The sequence below is a fragment of the Paramormyrops kingsleyae genome, chromosome 21, assembly GCF_048594095.1.
Source record: "Paramormyrops kingsleyae isolate MSU_618 chromosome 21, PKINGS_0.4, whole genome shotgun sequence".
NCBI lineage: Eukaryota > Metazoa > Chordata > Actinopteri > Osteoglossiformes > Mormyridae > Paramormyrops > Paramormyrops kingsleyae.
Genome location: NC_132817.1, coordinates 12,937,332 through 12,957,399, shown reverse-complemented (window position 1 = coordinate 12,957,399; position 20,068 = coordinate 12,937,332). Strand labels below are relative to the sequence as shown.

The 20,068-nt window shown below is 50.9% G+C and overlaps 1 protein-coding gene across 5 annotated transcripts; it reads left to right on the top strand.

Moving 5' to 3' along the window:
• The first annotated feature begins 60 nt into the window (after positions 1-60).
• Positions 61-19,469, top strand: myo9b (myosin IXB). Of its 5 annotated transcripts, none has more exons than XM_072704086.1 (41): positions 61-397; positions 1,704-2,486; positions 5,116-5,210; positions 5,508-5,570; positions 5,660-5,759; positions 5,848-5,948; positions 6,164-6,293; positions 6,381-6,470; positions 6,643-6,753; positions 6,841-6,975; positions 7,154-7,275; positions 7,389-7,530; positions 7,736-7,931; positions 8,014-8,089; positions 8,312-8,407; positions 8,812-8,851; positions 8,992-9,114; positions 9,193-9,273; positions 9,566-9,676; positions 9,800-9,922; positions 10,001-10,141; positions 10,225-10,376; positions 10,523-10,987; positions 11,274-11,346; positions 11,531-11,683; positions 12,504-12,625; positions 12,869-12,969; positions 13,048-13,190; positions 13,297-13,401; positions 14,812-14,988; positions 15,138-15,173; positions 15,417-15,528; positions 15,632-15,705; positions 15,806-15,998; positions 16,100-16,228; positions 16,329-16,434; positions 16,809-16,940; positions 17,038-17,161; positions 17,473-17,573; positions 17,653-17,765; positions 18,980-19,469. In XM_072704086.1, exons 2-41 carry the CDS (start codon positions 1,767-1,769, stop codon positions 19,228-19,230), a joined length of 5,658 nt encoding a protein of 1,885 aa, XP_072560187.1. In that variant the 5' UTR covers positions 61-397; positions 1,704-1,766; the 3' UTR covers positions 19,231-19,469. The 5 variants fall into 5 exon arrangements, with proteins under 5 accessions (XP_072560187.1, XP_023674613.2, XP_023674616.2 ...); XM_023818845.2 differs by having other exon boundaries at positions 10,523-11,116; XM_072704085.1 differs by lacking the exon at positions 61-397 and adding an exon at positions 425-664 and having other exon boundaries at positions 10,523-11,116.
• Positions 19,470-20,068: the final 599 nt, after the last annotated feature.

The window sequence follows — 20,068 nt, the reverse complement described above, 5'->3', positions numbered from 1 at the left end:
TCTGATTGGTCAATAGTAAACAGGTGACGTATATTTGCCAATTATGATTGAAGGCGCTTTCGCCTCGGAGAGGAAACTTTTTCTCTGTACGACGCGACTTAACCCTGCCCATCCCCATCGGCGAGAAAACCAGAAAGGAAGTAATTAGAGACGGACCAGGACGGGTGGCGATCCAGATGCGCCCTGAAAGCGACTGAAAGATTTACATTTTGACTGCTGTGCCTTTGGAGCTCGTCACGTTCACGAACGGCGGAGTGCACGTTAATAAGCTGTCAGGCGGAGGCGCGCAGCCTGCGGTCAGGGCCGGTGTCACTAGGGCGAGGGGGCGCCCGAACCCGGGGGACGGTGACGGAGCTGAGTCCTGTTCCGCGTCGACTTCGCATGAAGACCTGGCAAGGTAATGAGAAGGAGAGCTGCTGAAGCTGAGTGACGGGGACGTGATCAGGAAGTCCGGTGGCGTCTCAGGCAGGTTCAGTTAGTGACAGGAGGCGCTGCGCCGCGCATGATACGCAGGCTGCAGTGCCACTTCCCGGGGGATTACCGCTGAGGGGTGTGGGTCGGGACCACCCGCCCCTTGGGAACCATTCCGAAAGCAGCAATTTCCCCGCCGCGGTATCAAGTCGCGTCTCGCAGTTTCTTAGTCACCAATTGCACCACTGCGCAGGTGAGCAGTTCGTAAATATTTTATTTATTAGGCATTGGTCTTTATAGCTTCTTATTCCGGAGTTAATACATGTAGGTAAGGACAGTATGTAGATTAATGGAAGGAGAGAGCCGCGTCTTCTTGGCCGTGCCCCGACGCAGATTCTTTCTCAATGTTTTCTATGGATATCCAGGTGGAGGTGTTGTCCTCCATGTTAGCAGGGCAGGTGGAGGCTTGCCCAGCAGGTTGCTGGATTCCCCACGCACCTCCTGTTTGGAGGAATTCTGGTTTGGGCTGGTTGGGGTTGGGGAGTGTGTGAATATGGTTTCTGTTCGGTTTGAGTTGTTCAGATTTGCTAACAGATATTGATCAGATTTTTCTGTCAAATGATTTTCTTTCTTTCTTTCTTTCTTTCTTTCTTTCACGTATGATGTACCAGAAACTGTGCGTGTCACTGGGAATGCGCTCGTCTTCTGTAGTGTGACTTGCCTGGGTGAGGCTTTTTGAGAAAACACTTTGTGTGTGTGTGTGTGTGTGTGTGTGTGTGTGTGTGTGTGTGTTTAGGGCGGGATTGAACAGCCAGCCAGCGACTGCTCATGTGGAATTCTCAGCTGACATTTGGTCGTAATGTGTAATATAATAATAATTGACTTCATAAGCAAATTATCACCCATCCATTTGTAGTGTACGCTTCCCCCCCCCCCAGCTCTGCCTGAGAGATACTGTCACCTGAATCATTCTGACAATTCAACCTTTTGGAAATGGCACAGGGATCTGGGTTTAGGCACCAAGCCTGACATGAAACAAATGAAAGCAGTCGTCCTTCCTAAGACGTGGAGAGCTTGCAGGATGACTTCATGCCTAAAATGGGCATGAGTTAAGCTTCACGGATGCTCCCATCCCTCTGGCGAGGGGCTGTCTGCCCGTGGGGGCAGGGGACTGTGTGCTCTGTAGACTTGTCTGTTCTGTAGCTCCCCGAGGCATAGACCACCTTGCCAAGGTAGGTGACTTCCAGTCCCCCCTGCATGGACCTCTCTCACCTGTCCCCTTCTCTGTCCAGGTGGCTCGTGCTGAACCCCGTCTGGGATACACGTTATGCTGAGGGACGTACCCGCAGGCCACCATGAACGTCACCAATGGGGATGAGAGGACCTTCTTCCTCCAGGTCTACCCCAGCCTGGAGGAAGCGGGGGGCTCCTGCTGCACTATGCGGATTTCCCGGCAGATCACGGCGCAGGTGGTGGTACGTCGTGTGTTGGAGAAGCTGGGGGCTGACCCCTCTGAAAGGTACCAGCTAGCAGAGGTGCAGCACGTCGGAGGGGTGGAGTCGCTGCTGGAGCCCGCTGACTCACCAGCTGAGAGGGTCCGGCTATGGCCAGAGAGGGTGCAAGAGCGTCACCTGCAGGCTGAAGGCTACTACTTTGCGCTCTGGAAGTGTGACGATGTAGACGACCTGTGCGACCTGCCGGTGCTGTCAGAGACCACTATCCTGGCGGCGTTGCGCATGCGTTTCCGTCAGCAGAAGATTTACACTTATGCTGGCAGCATGCTGGTGGCTGTCAACCCTTTCAAGTTCCTGCCCATCTACAACCCCAAGTCCGTGAAGGAGTATGAGGGCCGACCGCTGGGCGAGCTGGAGCCCCACGTGTTCGCTGTGGCCGATGTGGCTTACCGGGCCATGCTCCAGCGGCACCACAACCAGTGTGTGCTCATCTCCGGCGAGAGCGGCTCGGGCAAGACGCAGAGCACCAATTTCTTGATCCACTGCTTGACTGCGCTCAGCCAGAGGGGTGCTCTCAGCCAGATGGTGCAGACCATCCTGGGGGCGGGGCCAGTGCTGGAGGTACTGCTCCTGTTTTTTTTTTTTTGTTTTTTTTGTTTTTTTTGTTTGATTTAGCGCCTCCTACAGGTTAAGGAGCAACAATGTTAATACAAAGAAAAAAGTGATAAAATGTATAAAAGCAGTAATATAAAAAATGGGGTAAACCTCAGGGACTGGGGGGGGGGGTCAGCCAGGGGAAGGACTGAGGCAGTGTGGAAGGAATGGAGGAACGGGGTCACTCGGGTCTCTGTAGGGCCAGTCACATGACATTTGCGTCCATGGTAGCGATGCTCTGACGTCACTCGCACAGAAAGCCGAAGTGAAAGCAAAGGCAGGATGTGTGACTCGTACGAGCTCGGGGAAGCAGCGTCGCAGGCCGTCTGTGACTGCGCTCCCGAACTGGCGAGGGACCATCCTAAGGTGGGAATAAGTAAAACAGGAAACTTGAAAGAGTTTGCACAAAATCTCTACAGCCTCAGCTGTGAGGTGGGAGCCTCACCAGTGTCTGCTGTAAAATGACAATCAGACATACTCTGCACACATGAGGACCTTGGGAGAATGTTTCTGTTTCATACTTAAAATGCAGCTTAGTCAGAACAGCATGCAGGTCAGGTGACCTGCACCAGTTGTTTAAGGTGAAATCAAAGCAGTGGCTTGTTTGGAATGCCAGTGTGATGCAGAACCGCCTTAAATAGAATGAATAGCAGAGGGGCAGGGGTCCGCCGTGTGGCCCCATAGTGTCTGCCAATGCACCCACTGGGTCGGTCATGTGGTAATGGCAGGCAGGCTCGCTTTTAAAGAAGTGATACTCCGCACAGGACTGGCCCAAGGGGCGGGGACTTCAGAGATGCTTGAGAGGATAGGAAGCAGGTATACAGCCACATAGTAAGTGTACTATGTGGATGGGGCTTGTGTGTGTCTTGGGGCTCATGGGAACTGTAGTCGCCTGTAGCTACTTTTGACAAGGCTGTCTGCTCAAAAATCCTGTCTGGTCTCTTTTTCCTGATAATGGGCATGTTATGAGGATCTTGTTTGAGCCACAGATGGGACTCCAGTGTGTGTCTATCATAGAAATGAAACACTGCCTGTCTCCAGGAGGGGAAATGCAGCTGCCATTTTCCAGCACAGTACCCTGTTCCCCTGCTTTAACGCTCCTCTATACTCCAGTGCTGCTGTGTTCATGAGCTGCCTTTTGTGTGCATGTGTGGCTGCAGGGTGTGGTCACATGCCCCGGGCGGCCTTTCCCATTGGCTGGCACAGAGGATGGGCCCACCCCACAGTGTCCTATTGGGCTTGAATAAGGAAAGCGATAGAGCAGGTTTGGCAGGTCCTCTGGTATTTTACTGTCAGGATGTGCATGTGGGGGCCTGGGGCCCTCGAGGTTCAGGGAAGAGGATCTGTGGGAACCCGAGGATTTTCCCAAACCCAAAGGTGCAATGTCAGAACATGATTAGCTGGGTGCTGGTGGTCTGGGAGCCCAGTCATACCAACGCAGCCGTACACAAGGCATTATGGGTGAAGCGTGGTGCCGTGGGGGCCTTATCACAACAAGCGGGAATGTCTGCATGCCAGCGTGTCTTGGCCTGTGACTGCATGCCGGCATCTTTCATGTGCAAGCTGGAACACTTTTGGGGTGAGGAACAGAGATAGGATCACTATGTGCACCGCATAACACTCTGGAAGAGAGGGTCTCGTCCTCTTATCTGGGAATGAGGGCTTCCTCCTCTCTGTGAGTGAGGGTCATTGCAGTGGTAGGTGGGGCAGCACCTTGAGGTAATGGGCGTGCACTGATTACAGTGCGTTGCCACACCCAACACACGACAAACCACCTCAGGAATGAAAACCTGAGTGCGGCCATGCGGGGGGGCGATACCTCAGCACCACGCTAGTCCAAAATGGAGCAGGTGGAGTGGCAATCCTGCTCACCTCCAAATTTTCACTGTACATTGGAGGACCTGTTCCCAGGGCTGGATGTAGATTAACATCATAGCCAGGATGAAGGAATTGTAGGTTAAGGGCTTTGCTCAAGGGCCCAATGGAGTAAAATTAGTCTGGGCGTTCACGGGATTTGAACCAGTAACCTTCCAGTTGCTGGTACAGATCTCTACTCAGAGCCACCACTCCGCCCACAGCACCTTGGCAGGGCTTTTTATCTGCTGTGACACCTGATGACATCTTTGAGTCTGATGTCACAACTTCAGTGTGCCTGCGTGCCTCATCCTGGGGGCGCCCTTGGATACACCACTGCTGCAGTGTGGCTCCCCGGGGGGGGTGTCCTGATGCCTTACCAATAAGCTTGAGCTCAGTGGTCACTGATCAGCTGCTTGCCATTGCAATGCGTTCAAAGAAACACTAGTAGTAGTGCTAAGGATTATCGTTTATTCTGTGTGTTCACTCCTGACACTGCACCCTGTACTGGTAATATATTATTCATAGGTGTTTTGGTTTTACCGGCCTGAAAGTAAACCAGTAAATTATGTAATTAGAATTTTTGATGAAACTCACACCGGCTGCAACGAGGAGAAGCTCTGTGCTCGTTGCTCTCAGGATGGCGTCCTGATTGAGCTCTGAAATGAAATGTGGGCTCCATCTCCATCCGTCGTTAAATGGCGAATAACCACAAGGCATCTCTCCCTCACCGCGTCAACAGGCGTTCGGCAACGCGAGGACCGCTTACAACAACAACTCCAGCCGCTTTGGCAAGTACATTCAGCTGAACTATCTGGAGAGCGGTGTAATGCGAGGGTAAGTGCCACAGGGTGGGGGAGGGTGGGGGGGGGGAGCAGCTGCAGAGCAGATAGAGAGATAGACAGATGTCTGTTTTGGCTCTGCATTTATAATCACAACAGGAACCGCCATCTTTGGGCAGATTGCACAAGCACTGAGCCTGGGATGAGGAAGCATTGCATTATGGGAATGATACGTTTCATCATTTGTGTGGGGATGTGTGTTTTGTGTATCCACCTTCTGTCAGTTTTCAGTGGTTTTGTTTTTCTTAGGGTTCCTGAATTGCAGGTATAGCTGTATGTAATTTTCTTCTAGGGCGGTGGTCCAGAAGTACCTTCTGGAGAAGTCTCGACTCGTGTCCAGGGAGAAGAACGAGAGGTAAGGAGCAGTGAGTAGGCCAGGCTGTATGGAGCATGGCTGTGAGGCCTTTAAACCAAACCAGTCCCCCCCCGCACCCCTGCCAATAGGAACTACCATGTGTTCTACTACCTCCTGGCCGGGGCATCTGAAGAGAAACGGCGGAACTTCAAACTCCTGAACCCCAAAGACTACGTCTACCTCAAGCAGGTACCCAAGTCCCGAGGGAGGTTCTGGAGCGCAAGCCGGTCCCGGCGTGAGCTCAGGGCGTCACGGTCTCTCTGCGTTTCCCCCGCAGGAGAGCATGTTTGCGGAGGATGAGGTGGACCTCCGTAACGAGTTCAGGAGGCTGCAGCAGGCAATGGAGATGGTGGGGTTCCTGCCCCCCACCAAGAGGCAGTGAGTGTCTGGCTCCTCGCTTGGGCTCCGCCGTGGCCACTGTCCACAGGGGGAAGGGGTCAAAGACTCCTGGGAAATGTGGGGGAGGGCAGTCTTCCTTAAGGCTCTCAGTGGCTGGCCTCAGAGCCATGGGACGAGCTGGAGAAACAGCCTGGAATGTGAACTCAGAATACATGTATGGGTCTGTATATGTGAGGCTGTTTTTACGACCGTAGAATCTTCGCAATGCTCTCTGCCATCCTGTACCTGGGAAATGTGACCTACCAGCGGAAGGGAGCAGAGCGAGATGAGGGATTGGAAGTAGGCCCCCCCGAAGTGCTCGAGATCCTGTCCAACCTCCTCCAGGTGGGTGCTAGGTGACCTCCGTGCTACCTTAATGGGATAAGGGGGCACAGTGTCGAGCTGAGCAGAGCTGCTGTACCCTTCCTACAGGTGAAGCAGGACCTACTGGTGAAGGCCCTCACCCAGAGGAAATCTGTGACGGCCAACGACACACTGATCCTGCCCTACAGCATTGCTGAGGTGCGTAACCACCACCTGCACCTGGAACTAGGCACTAGGCCCAGGAGTCCTGGCTTGTGTTCCTTGACTGACGGATGTGGCTAGCTACGGCTAACCGAGTGTGACTGGGCATGGCTAACGGTGGCTAACGATATAGCACTGAGGCCTGGTGTGGTTCTCACTCCCCTTTCAGGCCATCACCGCCCGGGACTCCATGGCCAAGTCCTTGTACAGCGCCTTGTTTGACTGGATAGTCTTACGCATCAATCACGCACTACTCAACAAGAAGGATCTGGAAGAGTCTGTAAGGAGCTGCAGTGGGCCAAACCAGGTTTCTTGCAGTCCATATGGTAACTTCACTTTTATGAGAATACTTTCCTTTTTCTTGCAGCACTTGTCAGTTGGAATCTTGGATATATTTGGATTTGAGGACTTCGAGAACAACAGTTTTGAGCAGTTCTGCATAAACTACGCAAATGAGCAGCTTCAATACTACTTCACCCAACACCTCTTCAAACTGGAGCAGGTGATCTTTTGGTTTGGCCTGTCAGGGAGGTGATGGTTCTCCTGGGGCATCACATGGATATTGTTTGGTTTGGCCTGCCAAAGAGGTGATAGCGCTCCTGGAGCTCCATCTGGTGATCGTTTGCTTTACCCTGTAATGAAGGTTTAATGTTTCGGCCATTGGCTATGTATGCCTGCAGGAAGAGTATCAAGCAGAGAGAATTTCCTGGAGCAACATTGACTACACTGACAATGTGGGGTGCATCAATCTGATTAGCAAGAAGCCCACTGGCCTCTTCCATCTGCTGGACGAAGAGAGCAAGTGAGTCTCGGGGCCAGCCTTCCACTTGCAGAACCTGGCTCAGCAAGGGTGTCTGCTGTTGTACCCTTGAGCCTCTGATGATCCATAATGATCTTGCCCTCTCTGGTCTTCAGCTTCTCTCACGCCACTGACAAAACGCTGCTGGCCAAGTTCAAACAGCAGCATCAAGGCAACCCCTACTTCATCCCCACGCCTGTGCTGGAGCCTGCCTTTGTCGTTCGGCACTTCGCCGGGAATGTCAAATACCAGCTGAAGGTTGGGATGGTGGGGGCGCGGGATACTAGAGAAAAAACTCTTTACTCTTGGTTACTGTCAGGGCTTGGAAGGTGTGGAGCACCTGTGCTTCAGCTGTGTTCTGACCATGTTCTGGCTGTTTTGTGACCATGCTTTTGACCACTGTCTGACTGTTGACTGTTCTGCTCGGCCTCTGCCTTGTGCCCCCCCACCGGCTGCTCCCCAGGACTTCCGGGAGAAGAACATGGACCACATGAGGGCAGACATCATGTCGCTCCTGCGCAGCAGCGACCGCGCCTACGTTCGCCAGCTGATAGCCGCCTCCCCGGCCGCTGTGTTCCGCTGGGGGGTCCTGCGTGCCGCTGTCTACAGTCTAGCCGTCTTCAACAACGCTGCCCGCCGTCGGGCCGCCAAGACGGCAGGTATGTCGGGTCCCTGTGCTGAGCTGCCCTGAGCTGATCCTTTTCCACCCCCCTAATGATTCTCGTGTCTGCCGTCCATCAGAGTTGTTCCGGCGAAACTCTCGCACCAAGCTCGGGGAGATCCGTTCTCCAATGACCCCCCTGGAGAGGTTATACAGGTGAGAAAACATTCAGGGCAGCGCATGTTAACAGAACCCTGGAAGACTCCCTTCTGTAGCTTCTGCTTTTCTGAGGTCAGGTGACTCAACACCACAAGCCAACTTTAGGCACAGGGACGTGCAGTTTACGTTTCTTCCACGGGAAGTTATGTCACGTCTGTCTGAGCTTTGGCTTGCTGTGGCCGGCTAACCGTATGACACTTTCCCTTTCTACCTCCTCAGTATCCAAACCCCGTTGGTTGAGTTCTCCTTCGATCGCTCGATGGAGCACCCTCTTGAGGTGTTTGAAGACATCTTCGCCAGCTTTGAGAGCAGGAAGTAAGTGATCCACTGGGTGGTGCTGCGGGAGAGGGGCGGTGACTGAGTTAAGGCCTGCCCACACCCCTCTCGGCATGCTCACAGCTACTGGAGCCACTCCTGCCTGGGGTTGTTGCAGTAATGCCACATGCTTAAAATAGGCAAGGATAGGCAGCTGATATAGCATGTGCACCAGTGTGGACGGCACCAGCCCCCTAGTCTCCAGGTCCAGCCACCCTGACCCAGGCAGGCTGGAGAGCTTATCACATGGAATCCATTCCTCACTATAACAGCAAAAACAGCAGCATGCATGATACACACACACACACACACACACACACACACACACACACACACACACACACAGACACCCTCAACTCACTTGCTCAGCTTTGCCTCACTGCGCCCTGTCCCCCTCCCCGCAGGAACAGCAAGACCGCTCGTCATAAGCAGATCATCCCCAAGGTAACCAAGCCACCTGGGGTGGGTGGGGGTGGGGGGGGGGTACTGAGTGTGTCTGAGGGCTTCAGGCTGCTCAAAGCTTACCCAATGCTCTGTGTGCGTGTGTGACGGCCCCTCTGTTCCTCTCTGCCCCCCCCCCCCAGAACCTGCTTACCTCCTCCTCATTGAAAATGATTGTCAGCCTCACTCTACATGACCGCTCCACCTGGGCTCTCCTCCACCAGAACAAGAAAAAGAAGCCCCCCAGCATCGGGGCTCAGTTCCAGGTATCCCTGGGCCCGTCATGCCCTCCTGCCCCCACAATGTGACTTTTTAACCCTTCAGCTCTGCCTTCTGTTCTGCAGGCCTCCTTAAATAAGCTGATGGAGTCACTGGGGAAGGCCGAGCCTTTCTTCATCAGCTGCATCCGCTCCAACGGCAGCATGGTGGGTGGTTCAGTGGTGTTCTCACTGCTCCTGTTTACTACTGTTTTACTCGTTTAATCAGTGTAATTATTTGCGCTAGACTGACCTTAGTAGTTGACTTGTTTAATCTACCTGGAAGTAACAGTGCAGCAGTCCATGTTAGGATCCCTCGCTGTAGTATACCCAGCGGCTCCTCTGTAGGTTAAACCTGCTAATCCTTTCCGGTCTACGGGCTCAGCCCTGTAGCTATGCCCGTGCCCTGCATGTCTTTGTGGAGTCCTCCTGACCACCAGCTCTTGCTTGGTCCTTCCAGAAGGAGATGTGCTTTGACAACACGTTGGTGCTTCGGCAGCTACGCTACACGGGCATGCTGGAGACGGTGCGAATCCAGCGCTCTGGATATAGTGCCAAGTATACCTTCCAGGTAGGCGGAGCCAGCTGGCCTGCTTCGGCGGAGGGGGGGGGGGCACGCACTCCAATATCTTAATGTTACAATGAACAGAAGACAATCTATCCTGATGTGATATTTTTGGCTCCCCTGCAAAAGGAATTTGCCAGATATTTCCGGCTGCTGCTCCCGAAGACCATGACGTCGCCGCAGAGGGACATCGCCAACCTGCTGCAGAAGATGGGCCTGAATCCCAGCACCTATCAGATTGGGAGAACCAAGGTCTGGCCCCCATCCGTGTCACTTGCAATGGTCCTGCGTGGGGCTGTCTCAGCCTGACCGAGGCCGCCTTTGTTCTAGGTATTCATGAAGGAGCCGGAACGCCAGAAACTTCAGGATGCTCTTAACCACAAGGTTCTGGACAAGATCATTTATGTACAGCACTTCTTCCGCACCCAACAAGAGAGAAGGCAGAGACAAGCGGCGGCTATTGCGATCCAGGTAAGGACAGAGAGCGATGGCCAGGGGTCTCTGAGAAGACTTCTCCTGACGCAATGACGATGACCCACTTCTCTCTGCTGCAGCGCTGTTGGCGTAGGTACCAGGAGGAGAAGCGCTACAGGGCAGCTATCATGATCCAGGCGCTATGGAGGGGTTCCACCCAAAGGAAGCAGTACCTGCGAAAGCTGGAAAGCTTCCGGAACTTGCAGATGCTGGCCAAGGGTAGACAACAGAGGTAGGTCAGCGCTACACTCATGCCTACAGCCGTTCACCCTGCTGTCATCGTGAAGGCCGTGATGTGAGTTTAGAACGTGTGGCTAGTGTTGTAGGGTTGGACATTACGAGAGTCTAGGAGATGTTTGACTAAACTGTGGTTCTCAGGTTCCAGCATCAGCAAAGCAAGGACAAGAATCTAGAAGAAGGACAAGCCCTACAGTCCAGGGAGGGTGAACAGGACTCCACAGAGAGGAGGTTAAGCGAGAAAAGGCTGGAGACCAGAGAATTTCTGAGGAGAGGCGGGTCAGAGGTTTCTCCTGGGGGACAGAAGCAGGAGGCTGACCTAGGTACAGCTTCTGGGGGAAGGAACATTACGAAAATCCCATTATCTGGCACCCAGGACGTACAGAGTAAAAGGGGTCAGTCAGGCCTGGACCGGGGTCAGCAAGGGAACCAGGATACCAGCACAGCATCGGGGGTGAGCATCGGAGGTGTGCAGCCGGATGAGCCACCCTCCACGTTTCTTACTGGAAAGGAGGAAGCAGGAAGAAAGGAGGAGATCAAGCGGTCACCCTGTGTGCAAGAACGGCCCAACTCCCTGTACCTGGACACTGCTGGCACACTGCAGAGGTATAGCAAACACACCCTGCTGAAAGACAAGGCGGAGAAGTGGAAAGAACGCAGGAGTGACAGCAAACTTCAGGACAACGGCGACCTACAGCCGCAAAACCCAATACTCGACATGGACAAGGGCTCCCTGTATGCTGTTTTCTACCTGCCATTGCATGCTTCTGTCTAAAACCTTCCGCTCGTGCAGTTCCTCGGGTTCCTTCTGTCATGTGTCCTTCATCCTCAACTTGCAGCAAAACATTTTTCTGATCAGCAGGTGTTCTGATGCATCTTCTTGCTGTTTCAGAAGCCGCCGGATCTCTGTTTCCCTGGACGACGTGTCCAACCTCAATCCCTCTGCAACGGACTCCATCCAAAAGGTATTTGTTCGAGTACCAGTTGGGTTTTTTAATGTTTTTTGCTTTGTGTTGGGGCATCACCAAAGCTAAACAGCACAATAGCAATGGATACGGCGGCCCTTATCCAGGTAACACCCTCGTCTTCCTCGGGTAGAGGAAGGCTTCTCGCGCCGTGTGTGTCTTCACTGTGCCAATCTCTGGCTAGGTCCGGCTTCACAACCACAAACGGCGGTTAGCCCACGTCCGCAGTGCCCTCAAAAATGAGGACATAGGTGACATGGAGTATTGGAGCTTCCCACTTCCCCCCATGAGCCCCGGCCTGCTCCCCCGGGTGGACAGTCCTGACACCCAGCATCAGGTGAAGGTATCAGCTGGTACCCATGGGCCTTGCATGCACATGGACCCAGAGATCGGCAGGGAAACCCAGGAGGCAGACACCTTGAATCTCGGAGCCTCGAGTCAGGGCTGGAGTCTGTTCCTTGTGGTTTCTGACCTTTTTTGGCACAATGTCTGTAGGCCGTATCATAGACTTGCTCTGGATCTCAGGTCCTCGGCATGCAAACTACAAAGTGTCATTTTTCAGCTGCAGACCAGGTTGTCCGGTTTCTCTCCTCATTTTAATCATGACCCTTAACCCAAGGCTTCCAGAAGTAGCTTGACCTCTTTAGAGAGAACAAATAATCCCTTGTATCACTCCTCATTATTTTACATAATTAGCAGTGACACTTGACAGTCATCATCCAGCCAGTCCCTGGAAGAAGTTCATAACCACTTTGTACATCCCAGAGTAGACTTGAGACTGTTCATATCCGTCTGTTGATGGCTCTCAGTTGCAAGCTGCAAAAAAGGTCAAAAGGTTTCTTGCAGGTGGATGGGGGAGGGTTGCTCTGGTGGTGGTGCTGTGAGCAGAATCTGATTGTTATGTGTGCTGCCATTTTGGCTCCCTTGAGGTCTTTCTGGGAAGGATGTCTGGTTATTCAAATGACTGGCTGGAATGCTGGGAATCTGCATGTGGAATGTCATAACCCAGAAGGGAAGTTGGTGCTATGTTGGAGTACTCTGGTATATTTTTTTGCCGTGTATTTTTCATAAGGATTGCCCAGGATTTACATGAAAATATGGAGCTCATTCATAGAAATGTCAGCCGGGATGACTTCCTGCGCCCGTTTTCATTTCAGCCAGTTGTGGAGATCCCCGAGGGACCCACTGAAACGTCAAAATTCAGCACTCCGAAGCAAGGAACCAGAGAGAGTCCGAGTCGTACGGCGCTGGGCCATCAGACACCCACCACCCCGGAGAAGTACACCTCCCTTTATTGTTAAATTGTGCCGGTTCAGCACTGATTCTGGTTCTGATCAGCTCACCAGGTTCAGTCAAGTGCACTTGGGAGGAACAAATATCTGCAAGCAGATGTTTCTTGACTTTCATCACTCATGGTTTTTAATAACTGTCTAAACTATTTATGGGTTCAAGCTGTGTAACTCCTGTAGCCTTAGTGCAGATTTATGGGTTTGGCAACATCCTCCACTGGTTCCCTCAACAGGTCCGGGTTCTTCAGGAAGATTCTAAAGAAGCTTCCGCATAAAGAAGCCCAGATGTCAGATGAAGGGGAGGTGACCCCAACCCAGCCACCGAGCAGACTAGGTGAGGATTCAGGGGCGGTGCTGCTCGGGTTTTTCAAGTTGGGAATGTCGTAGCTTAAGAATCCTTTATTTCGCTTAGAACACGCCCGTCCACGAGCCAACCGGAATTCTGTGCATATCAGCCGAGCCACCAGGGTGTCTGTGCAGTGGAATGCCAGTCTGGACCGCGAGATCACCAGCGGTGATGAGTTGCGGCAGCTTGACGACTTCCTGGCTACTAAGGTGGCTTGGGATTCCCATTTTCTTGCGCAGCATTGGGCATGAACATGAACAAAAGTGGCATGAACCTTGTCATACCCATCAACCATCTATCTTTGTCTTTGCGTAGGTGGACGACTTTTCAAGTGGGAAGAATATGTCCTTAACGGAAGTCCTCTTCATTAAGGCCACAATGGAGTTTCGGGATAACATCAAGGGCATGTACTCCCTGCAGGTACTCAGACCAATCCATTGTGGGTCACCATCGGGGAACAGCCTCTTATTGCCTTGTTTTTAGAGTCAATCAGGATTCCCAACATTTACACGAAAGGAGACCCCTCAAAGCACTGTACATCTGAATTTCCAGGGGAACTGAAAATTATATAACACTAAAAATACCTTTCAGAACGGAACAGTGTGACATGGGCCAGGGAAAGGGATCCTTCTTTTCACTGGACAGGCTGAGTGGGGCTAACGGCACAAACTACACCCTCTCTTCGTTTAGCGACTACCTCGGCTAGCTAACATTCGCAAATACGACGGTAATGAAAACTTAATTTCCAATCAATGGGCACATTTACAGCCATATTTTGTACACCTGACAATAATGCATGCCGGAGTAAGAGTAATGCTGGCACAGCTGTGCGAGAAAGTTATCTGAACAACCAGTGACCTTTGCAGCGCGAGGTACAGTCGGGGTCATGCCTAGTTTACTGTGATTTTCACTTACTTTCATTTCTCTTAAAGACCTGGGGTATGTTTCTCAAAAGCTTCCGTTAGCAACTTGCATAGTTGGGACTGTACAGTTTTCTGGTTACAATTATACAAGTTGCTAATGTCGTTAGCAACTATGCTTTCGGGAAATGTACCCCTAGTCCTTTGAACTTAACTCGCTTTCTAAACAAGGAGAGAGTTTAATATCAAAAGCAACCCTTTCTGGGAGGGGTAAAATGAAAACCATGGGGGGGGGGTTGGGGCCAACATGGTTATTTGTACCCAATTAGTGGAAAGAGAGACAGCTGGAGTTAATCAGCATGCCCAGTATGGTCACATGACCCTCCCTCCCATGTCTGTCACACCCCACCATGTATCTATTTTTATAAAAGCAACAAAAATTACTCAGACCTCTTGTAACGGGAAGTACAATAAGATAACAGATTTAGAAACTTCCATATACAGCATATATGTAAAGGTGGGTGAGAAACATCTTCACTTCCATATACAGCACTGTGCGAAAGTCGTAGCAGTCGAGAGAAATGTTTTTGTAATTACTTTTATTTAATTAAAAAGTCAATGATATATTGATTAACTATATGAGGTGTGCTAGTGGTCAAAAACCCATGGGTGTGCTGGATGATTGCTGGAAATACTGGGGTGATTTTAGCAGAACTGGCGTTGACACACTTTGACAGGCATATTTTTATATCAACATGAAGATAAACATCATTTTCTTTGGCTGCCTAATGCTTTTGCATGGTACTGTAATATTTACAAATCCTCATTCCGTGATATGTGGAGGTGTGTTGCAGTGGGCTCACTGTGGGCTAACTGGATCCACCACATGGCCCACGGGGACACGGGATGGGGGCCTGTCTCTGCTCTGCAGCTCAATGAAGCTGGGAATATTTCTGCATCCCCCCAACAGAATCCTTGCATTCGTTGTCGCTACAAAGACTTGATGACAAGCTACCAGAGCAAGGTGACAAGCTTGGCAGGCCAGAAGCAGAAGACAGAGGTACACATGGTGGTCAACCTATTCCAGTCTGTGCTGGACGGGTTTGTCCGAGCAGCAATGAAGAGGAAGGAGACCGACCCAGAAAAGGTACGCCGTCCTTATCAGGATCTGCAGGGCAGTGTTACCTAGCAGGTGTGTGTGTGTGTGTGTGCGCGTGCGCGTGCGCGCGCGCGTGTGCGTGTGTACATGCCTGTGTGACATTTCACTTGCATGGTTGACATCCGCATGTATTGCAGCCTGAGAAGAAGAACAGGCGAGACAAGAACTTCTTGGTGAGTACCTCTCACCCAAACCTCTCAGTCCTCGCTGGAGATGAGAACCACAACACAAAATTTCTCAGTTAGCCAGATGATTTAAGTCAGAAGTCAAGACTGTCCCATAGGAATGCTCTTAACTAAGCTATCATGACTTCTGGCTTAAATTATCCAGCTAACTGAGAAATCCTATTTTGTGGAACACCCCCAGGAGCCCCTGGGACTCTGCTGAGAGAGCCTGACTTTATTGTTGTTGTGCAGACAGAGCACCGGATGGACCATATGCTCAGCACCTATCAGGTGAACATCATGCAGTCATGTGACCAGTGCACCTCCTACATCTGGGGCATGGAGAAGGCCTACATGTGCAGCTGTGAGCTTCACCCACGGCGCAGTACCTGGCCATTTGCACCCGTTCCTCTGCCCACTTAGCTTTCTAACCCTTCGATTCCAATTTGTTTCTCTTTTTCTCACAGCCTGCAAAATGGTGTGCCACAAGAAATGCCTGTCGAGAATCATCAAGTTCTGTTCCACCTACGCCCCCAGGAAGGTGAGCCTTTCCAAAGCTCCGCCCACCATATATGGGCGGTCCCGGGGCATCCACCAATCAGGCCGCGTCGTCTTACAATGTGACTGTTGTCATGTCGCAGGACGCAGAGTCGGGCGGCTCCCATGTCTTCGGCGTGCATGTGCGCTATCTGACCAACACGACCCACACGGTGCCCATCATCCTGGCGATGCTGCTGGAGCACGTGGAGCTGAACGGCCTCTACACGGAGGGTATCTACCGCAAGTCCGGCGCCGCCAACCGCATGAGGGAGCTGCACCGGCAGCTGGAGAATGGTGAGCCCGCCGGCACTGGTCCTCCTTCTGGGAAAGCCCTCTCGGAGCTGGACTTGCTCATGTCTGTATCCGTAACGATGCCGTTGGGGTGCACGTTCCAGACCCCCAGGCGGTCAGTCTGGAGGAGCACCCCATCCACACCATCACCGGCCTGATCAAACAGTGGCTCCGGGAGCTGCCCGAACCCCTCATGACGTTCACACACTACAGCGCTTTCCTGCACGCCGTAGGTAAGACCTGGCTGCTTCTAAATCATGCCAGAGAGGTCTGTTTTCCTAACCCTTACCCAAGGATTTAACGAAACAATCTCTCCCATTACCCCCCCCCCAGAGCTTCCAGAAATGTCTGAACGACTGAAAGACATTTACACAGTGCTGGACAGGCTCCCTCCAGCCAACTTTAACACCCTAGAGAGGCTCATATTTCACATGATCAGGTGGGATGGCAGCCCTTGCTCGCTCATGGGAGTTTTACTTACACAAAATTGTTCTGAGGGCATAACAAAGAGAGAGAGAGAGAGAACCAATCAGATTTTATAGGAGGTGGGTCCCAGCAACAAGACATCTGATTAGTTGGTCCTGCCTCTACTAATTGCTTGGACCCACCTCCTATACAATCTGATTGGTTATCTCTCTTAACCAATCATTTTTTTGTTCTGGCCTCAGAACATTTTTGTGTAAGTAAAACTCCCACAAGCCCCGTACTCACTTCCTGCGTATCGCTGACAGTGCGCTGGACCCCATCACACAGACTTGTAATGTTGGACTACACTTCTCCATTTTAAAGTGCTGATGGTCTTCTCCTCCTCAGGGTGGCCAAGGAGGAGGCCCACAACCGGATGTCGACGACCTCGCTGGCCATCATCTTCGCCCCCTGCATCCTGCGCAGTCCTGACACCTCAAACCCCCTTGAGAGCATGACAGACGTGAGCAAGACCACCATGTGAGAAGCCTCGCTTACCCTCCAGGCCTGGACCAGCCCGTAAGCCACATTGCGCCCCCGTCATGTCACCGCTTCTCCACTCTCACCACCTACTCAGGTGTCTGGAGATCCTCCTCAATGAGCAGATGAGGCTCTACAAGGAGAAGCTGAAGGACCTGAAGCAGCTGGAGTTTGCTGAAGCCCTGGCCATGAAGCAGCTGAAGCTGAGGAGGCAAAACACTGTGAGTCCCTGAGCCGGAGGTCTCTGTTAAAATGTGGCTTGTTGTGGGACATTTAATGGGATCCATCTAATCCACTAGGTGAGGGTTTGCCAATCCGTTCCTTGGGGACCCACAGACAGTCTATGTGTTTGCTCCCTTCCAGCTCCTGGTAGAGCAAAAGCATGGACTGTGTGTGGGTTTTAGAGGACCAGATAGGTCCTTGCGCCAGACAGTCCCCATTTCTGTTGGTTATGTTAGCCACCAAAATGTCCCTCATGATCCGGCCGCCATGAGACGTGTGACTGAGGACGCTCATGTTTTCTGAGACACAGCTGAAGCCGCCAGTGGACAAGCAGCACGGGAGAGACTCAATCGATTCTGACCCGGAGATGGAGAAGATGGTGTTGCGCATCAAGTCCATCAAACAGGAGAAGTGAGACCTGTACCTGCCCCATTCACAATGGCTGTGGAGGCTGATTGGCCCTGCTCTGACCCCCCTACTCCCCTCACAGGGATGAGATAGCCTGCACACTGCCTGAGCTGACACCACCCACTTTGGACCAGGACAGCGTGGATCCTGAGACCCCTGTGGAAGAATCAGTGTGGATTTTAGCACCTGACAGTAGTCAGTAGGCCTTTTTTTATTGTATGTTGTTCATGATATACTTGTTTTTATATTGCCATTACATTTTTTTGTTTTTCAGGAAAAGCATAGCAATTGCCAGCCATAATAAGGAGCATTCATGTTCCACGTCCAACATATAGACATAATAGTTAAATAGGTAAAGAGGGGCGCATAGGTACAATTTATAAAAATGAAACGGAAGCAAGCACTACATTTAAATAAATTGAAAGAAAAGAAATTGGATTAAATCTAACCAGGCTCTTCAACACTTCGTGTGTGTGTGTGTATGTATGTATGTGTATATATATATGTGTGTGTGTGTGTGTGTGTGTGTGTGTGTGTATATATATGTATACACACACACACACAATATCCAAAATCCATCCTACATTCATAGGATGCTATTTCTACCATTACATCTGCCTATTTCCTTACAGCCAGAGCAAAAGCTGATCTCCAGTGTCTCAAAATAACCCTGGAAGCTGTAATTACGCCAACCTTCGTAAATGACTATTTTTCTTTCGATGTTTTTGGTGTTTGTGATCTGCCTCCCAATAGGCATAAATATGGGAAGCAATTGTTATGCTCAGGACTTCTAGCATTTTTGCCCAGAATGGTTAAGTCCGAGTGCGTCCTCACACGGGGGGTAAAAAGGTTCCGACTTCGGTCTGGCATTCCCAACACAAATTATTATTCATCAGTTTCATTCTAAACAACCGTGGTGGAGTTTGATAATGCCTGTGCAATATTTTGTGCTGTATAAACATCCCCCTCGCTTCCCACACATATTTACCACGTTATCATTTGCATCCACTTTTCTGGTGCGATTATCCCCCCCTAGTTCCCTTTGCCATATCATTCTTTTACATTGGATGAATCGCCTCTTATTTGATAACTTGTAGAGTTCTCTTATCTGTAAATATTTCTGAAAGTGTTCTTTGCCATACCATAATGTCGTATAAGATGTTTGTAAGATAGGAATACTTCATCTTTATTAAAGCCCCCAATATTTGATATACCCCAGTAATGGCACTGTTTCCAGTAAACGGGTCCCAATGCAAATAGCAGGGTTAATCCATAATGAGAGTTTATTCATTCTATGAATTTGGGTCCATGCGTCTTTTCAGTGATGAGGGATTGGTCTAGCAGAGGTGGGCTTGCTAGGGAGACACTGTGATCGAGGTGCCCAATTACAGTTTAGAACTCTGTGCCAGGAGCCACAGCACCGATAACAACGCCCACACCATGCCAGTCTGAGGTGGAGCCATCGACAAACCCGGCTTCCACTTCTCTGGCGTCCAAGAGGCAGCCGAAGGACCCCAAGCACCAGAAAAAGACCACACCTGAGGAGAGGACACAAGATCAACCCCCTGTCCCCAAAGCTCCTGGGGACCACAAGCGATCCAATTCAGTCCAAGGTCCCTTGAAGGGTCTCAACATTCCCTACATAGATGAGAACCTGTAGTTCAGGGGAGCAAATCACTGAGGAGATTGGGGGCGGAGTCTACCATAGTAAGGGTAAAAGCTTTGGAGGTTTCCTTTTACTGCAGTTAGTTATGGAAAGATTGCAGTCACATGTACAATAAGAGCAATTGAAACAGGATTACAATTTCAGCAAGCCAGCCTTCTATATTTTCTGGTTGTATTATTTTTTAAAAAATGTCTATTAAAGCAAGTTAGAGTGAGTCCTTCACCAAGCAAGGATTAATCGCCTGTCATTGTTTTCCTCTCCTGCTCATTACTGTGCCTTCAGAACAATACAGCTTTTCCACCCATGATGATAGCTCTTGTAATTGGAGAGCAAATTTCCAAAACTCACTCCATCCATGGGATGCTTTTTAAAGAAAATTTCATCAAGTTTTGGAAATTTAATTAATGAAAGTTATTCATTGAATGATATGAGGACTGAATGAGTTTTGGTTCCCATTACTGTAAGATATGATGAGGAAGCCTCATTTTCGGTCAGTGTTTTTTCAAACATGTCCTGAGGGGCCCCCAGCCATGCCACAGTATTACTCAGGAGCTGGGGGCAAAAACGGAGCCCGTTTAGGGGTCCCCTAGTACCCGGTTGAGAAACACTGCTTTAGGTCATTGGTCTCGGAAACAACAAAAACTGGACTGAGTATTGAAAATTTGCTCTGCACTTTACTGGATTCTATTTCCTTGCGGTTGTTACTGTAAGTGTGATTGTGTTTGGACAATAGCTGCCAGTGAACCACTGGTACTTCACACCCAAATAACCTGTCAAAACAACCCTGCCATCCAGCAATCACCCATTACCCTGGAGGTAACTAGTCACAGCT

Excerpts from the sequence above, each read along its gene's own strand:
- myo9b (XM_023818845.2), top strand. The coding sequence starts at position 1,767 with ATGAACGTCACCAATGGGGATGAGAGGACCTTCTTCCTCCAGGTCTAC. Across the intron at positions 6,471-6,642 it reads TGCCCTACAGCATTGCTGAG|GCCATCACCGCCCGGGACTC; the intron begins GTGCGTAACCAC and ends CTCCCCTTTCAG. Across the intron at positions 13,191-13,296 it reads ACGACTTCCTGGCTACTAAG|GTGGACGACTTTTCAAGTGG; the intron begins GTGGCTTGGGAT and ends GTCTTTGCGTAG.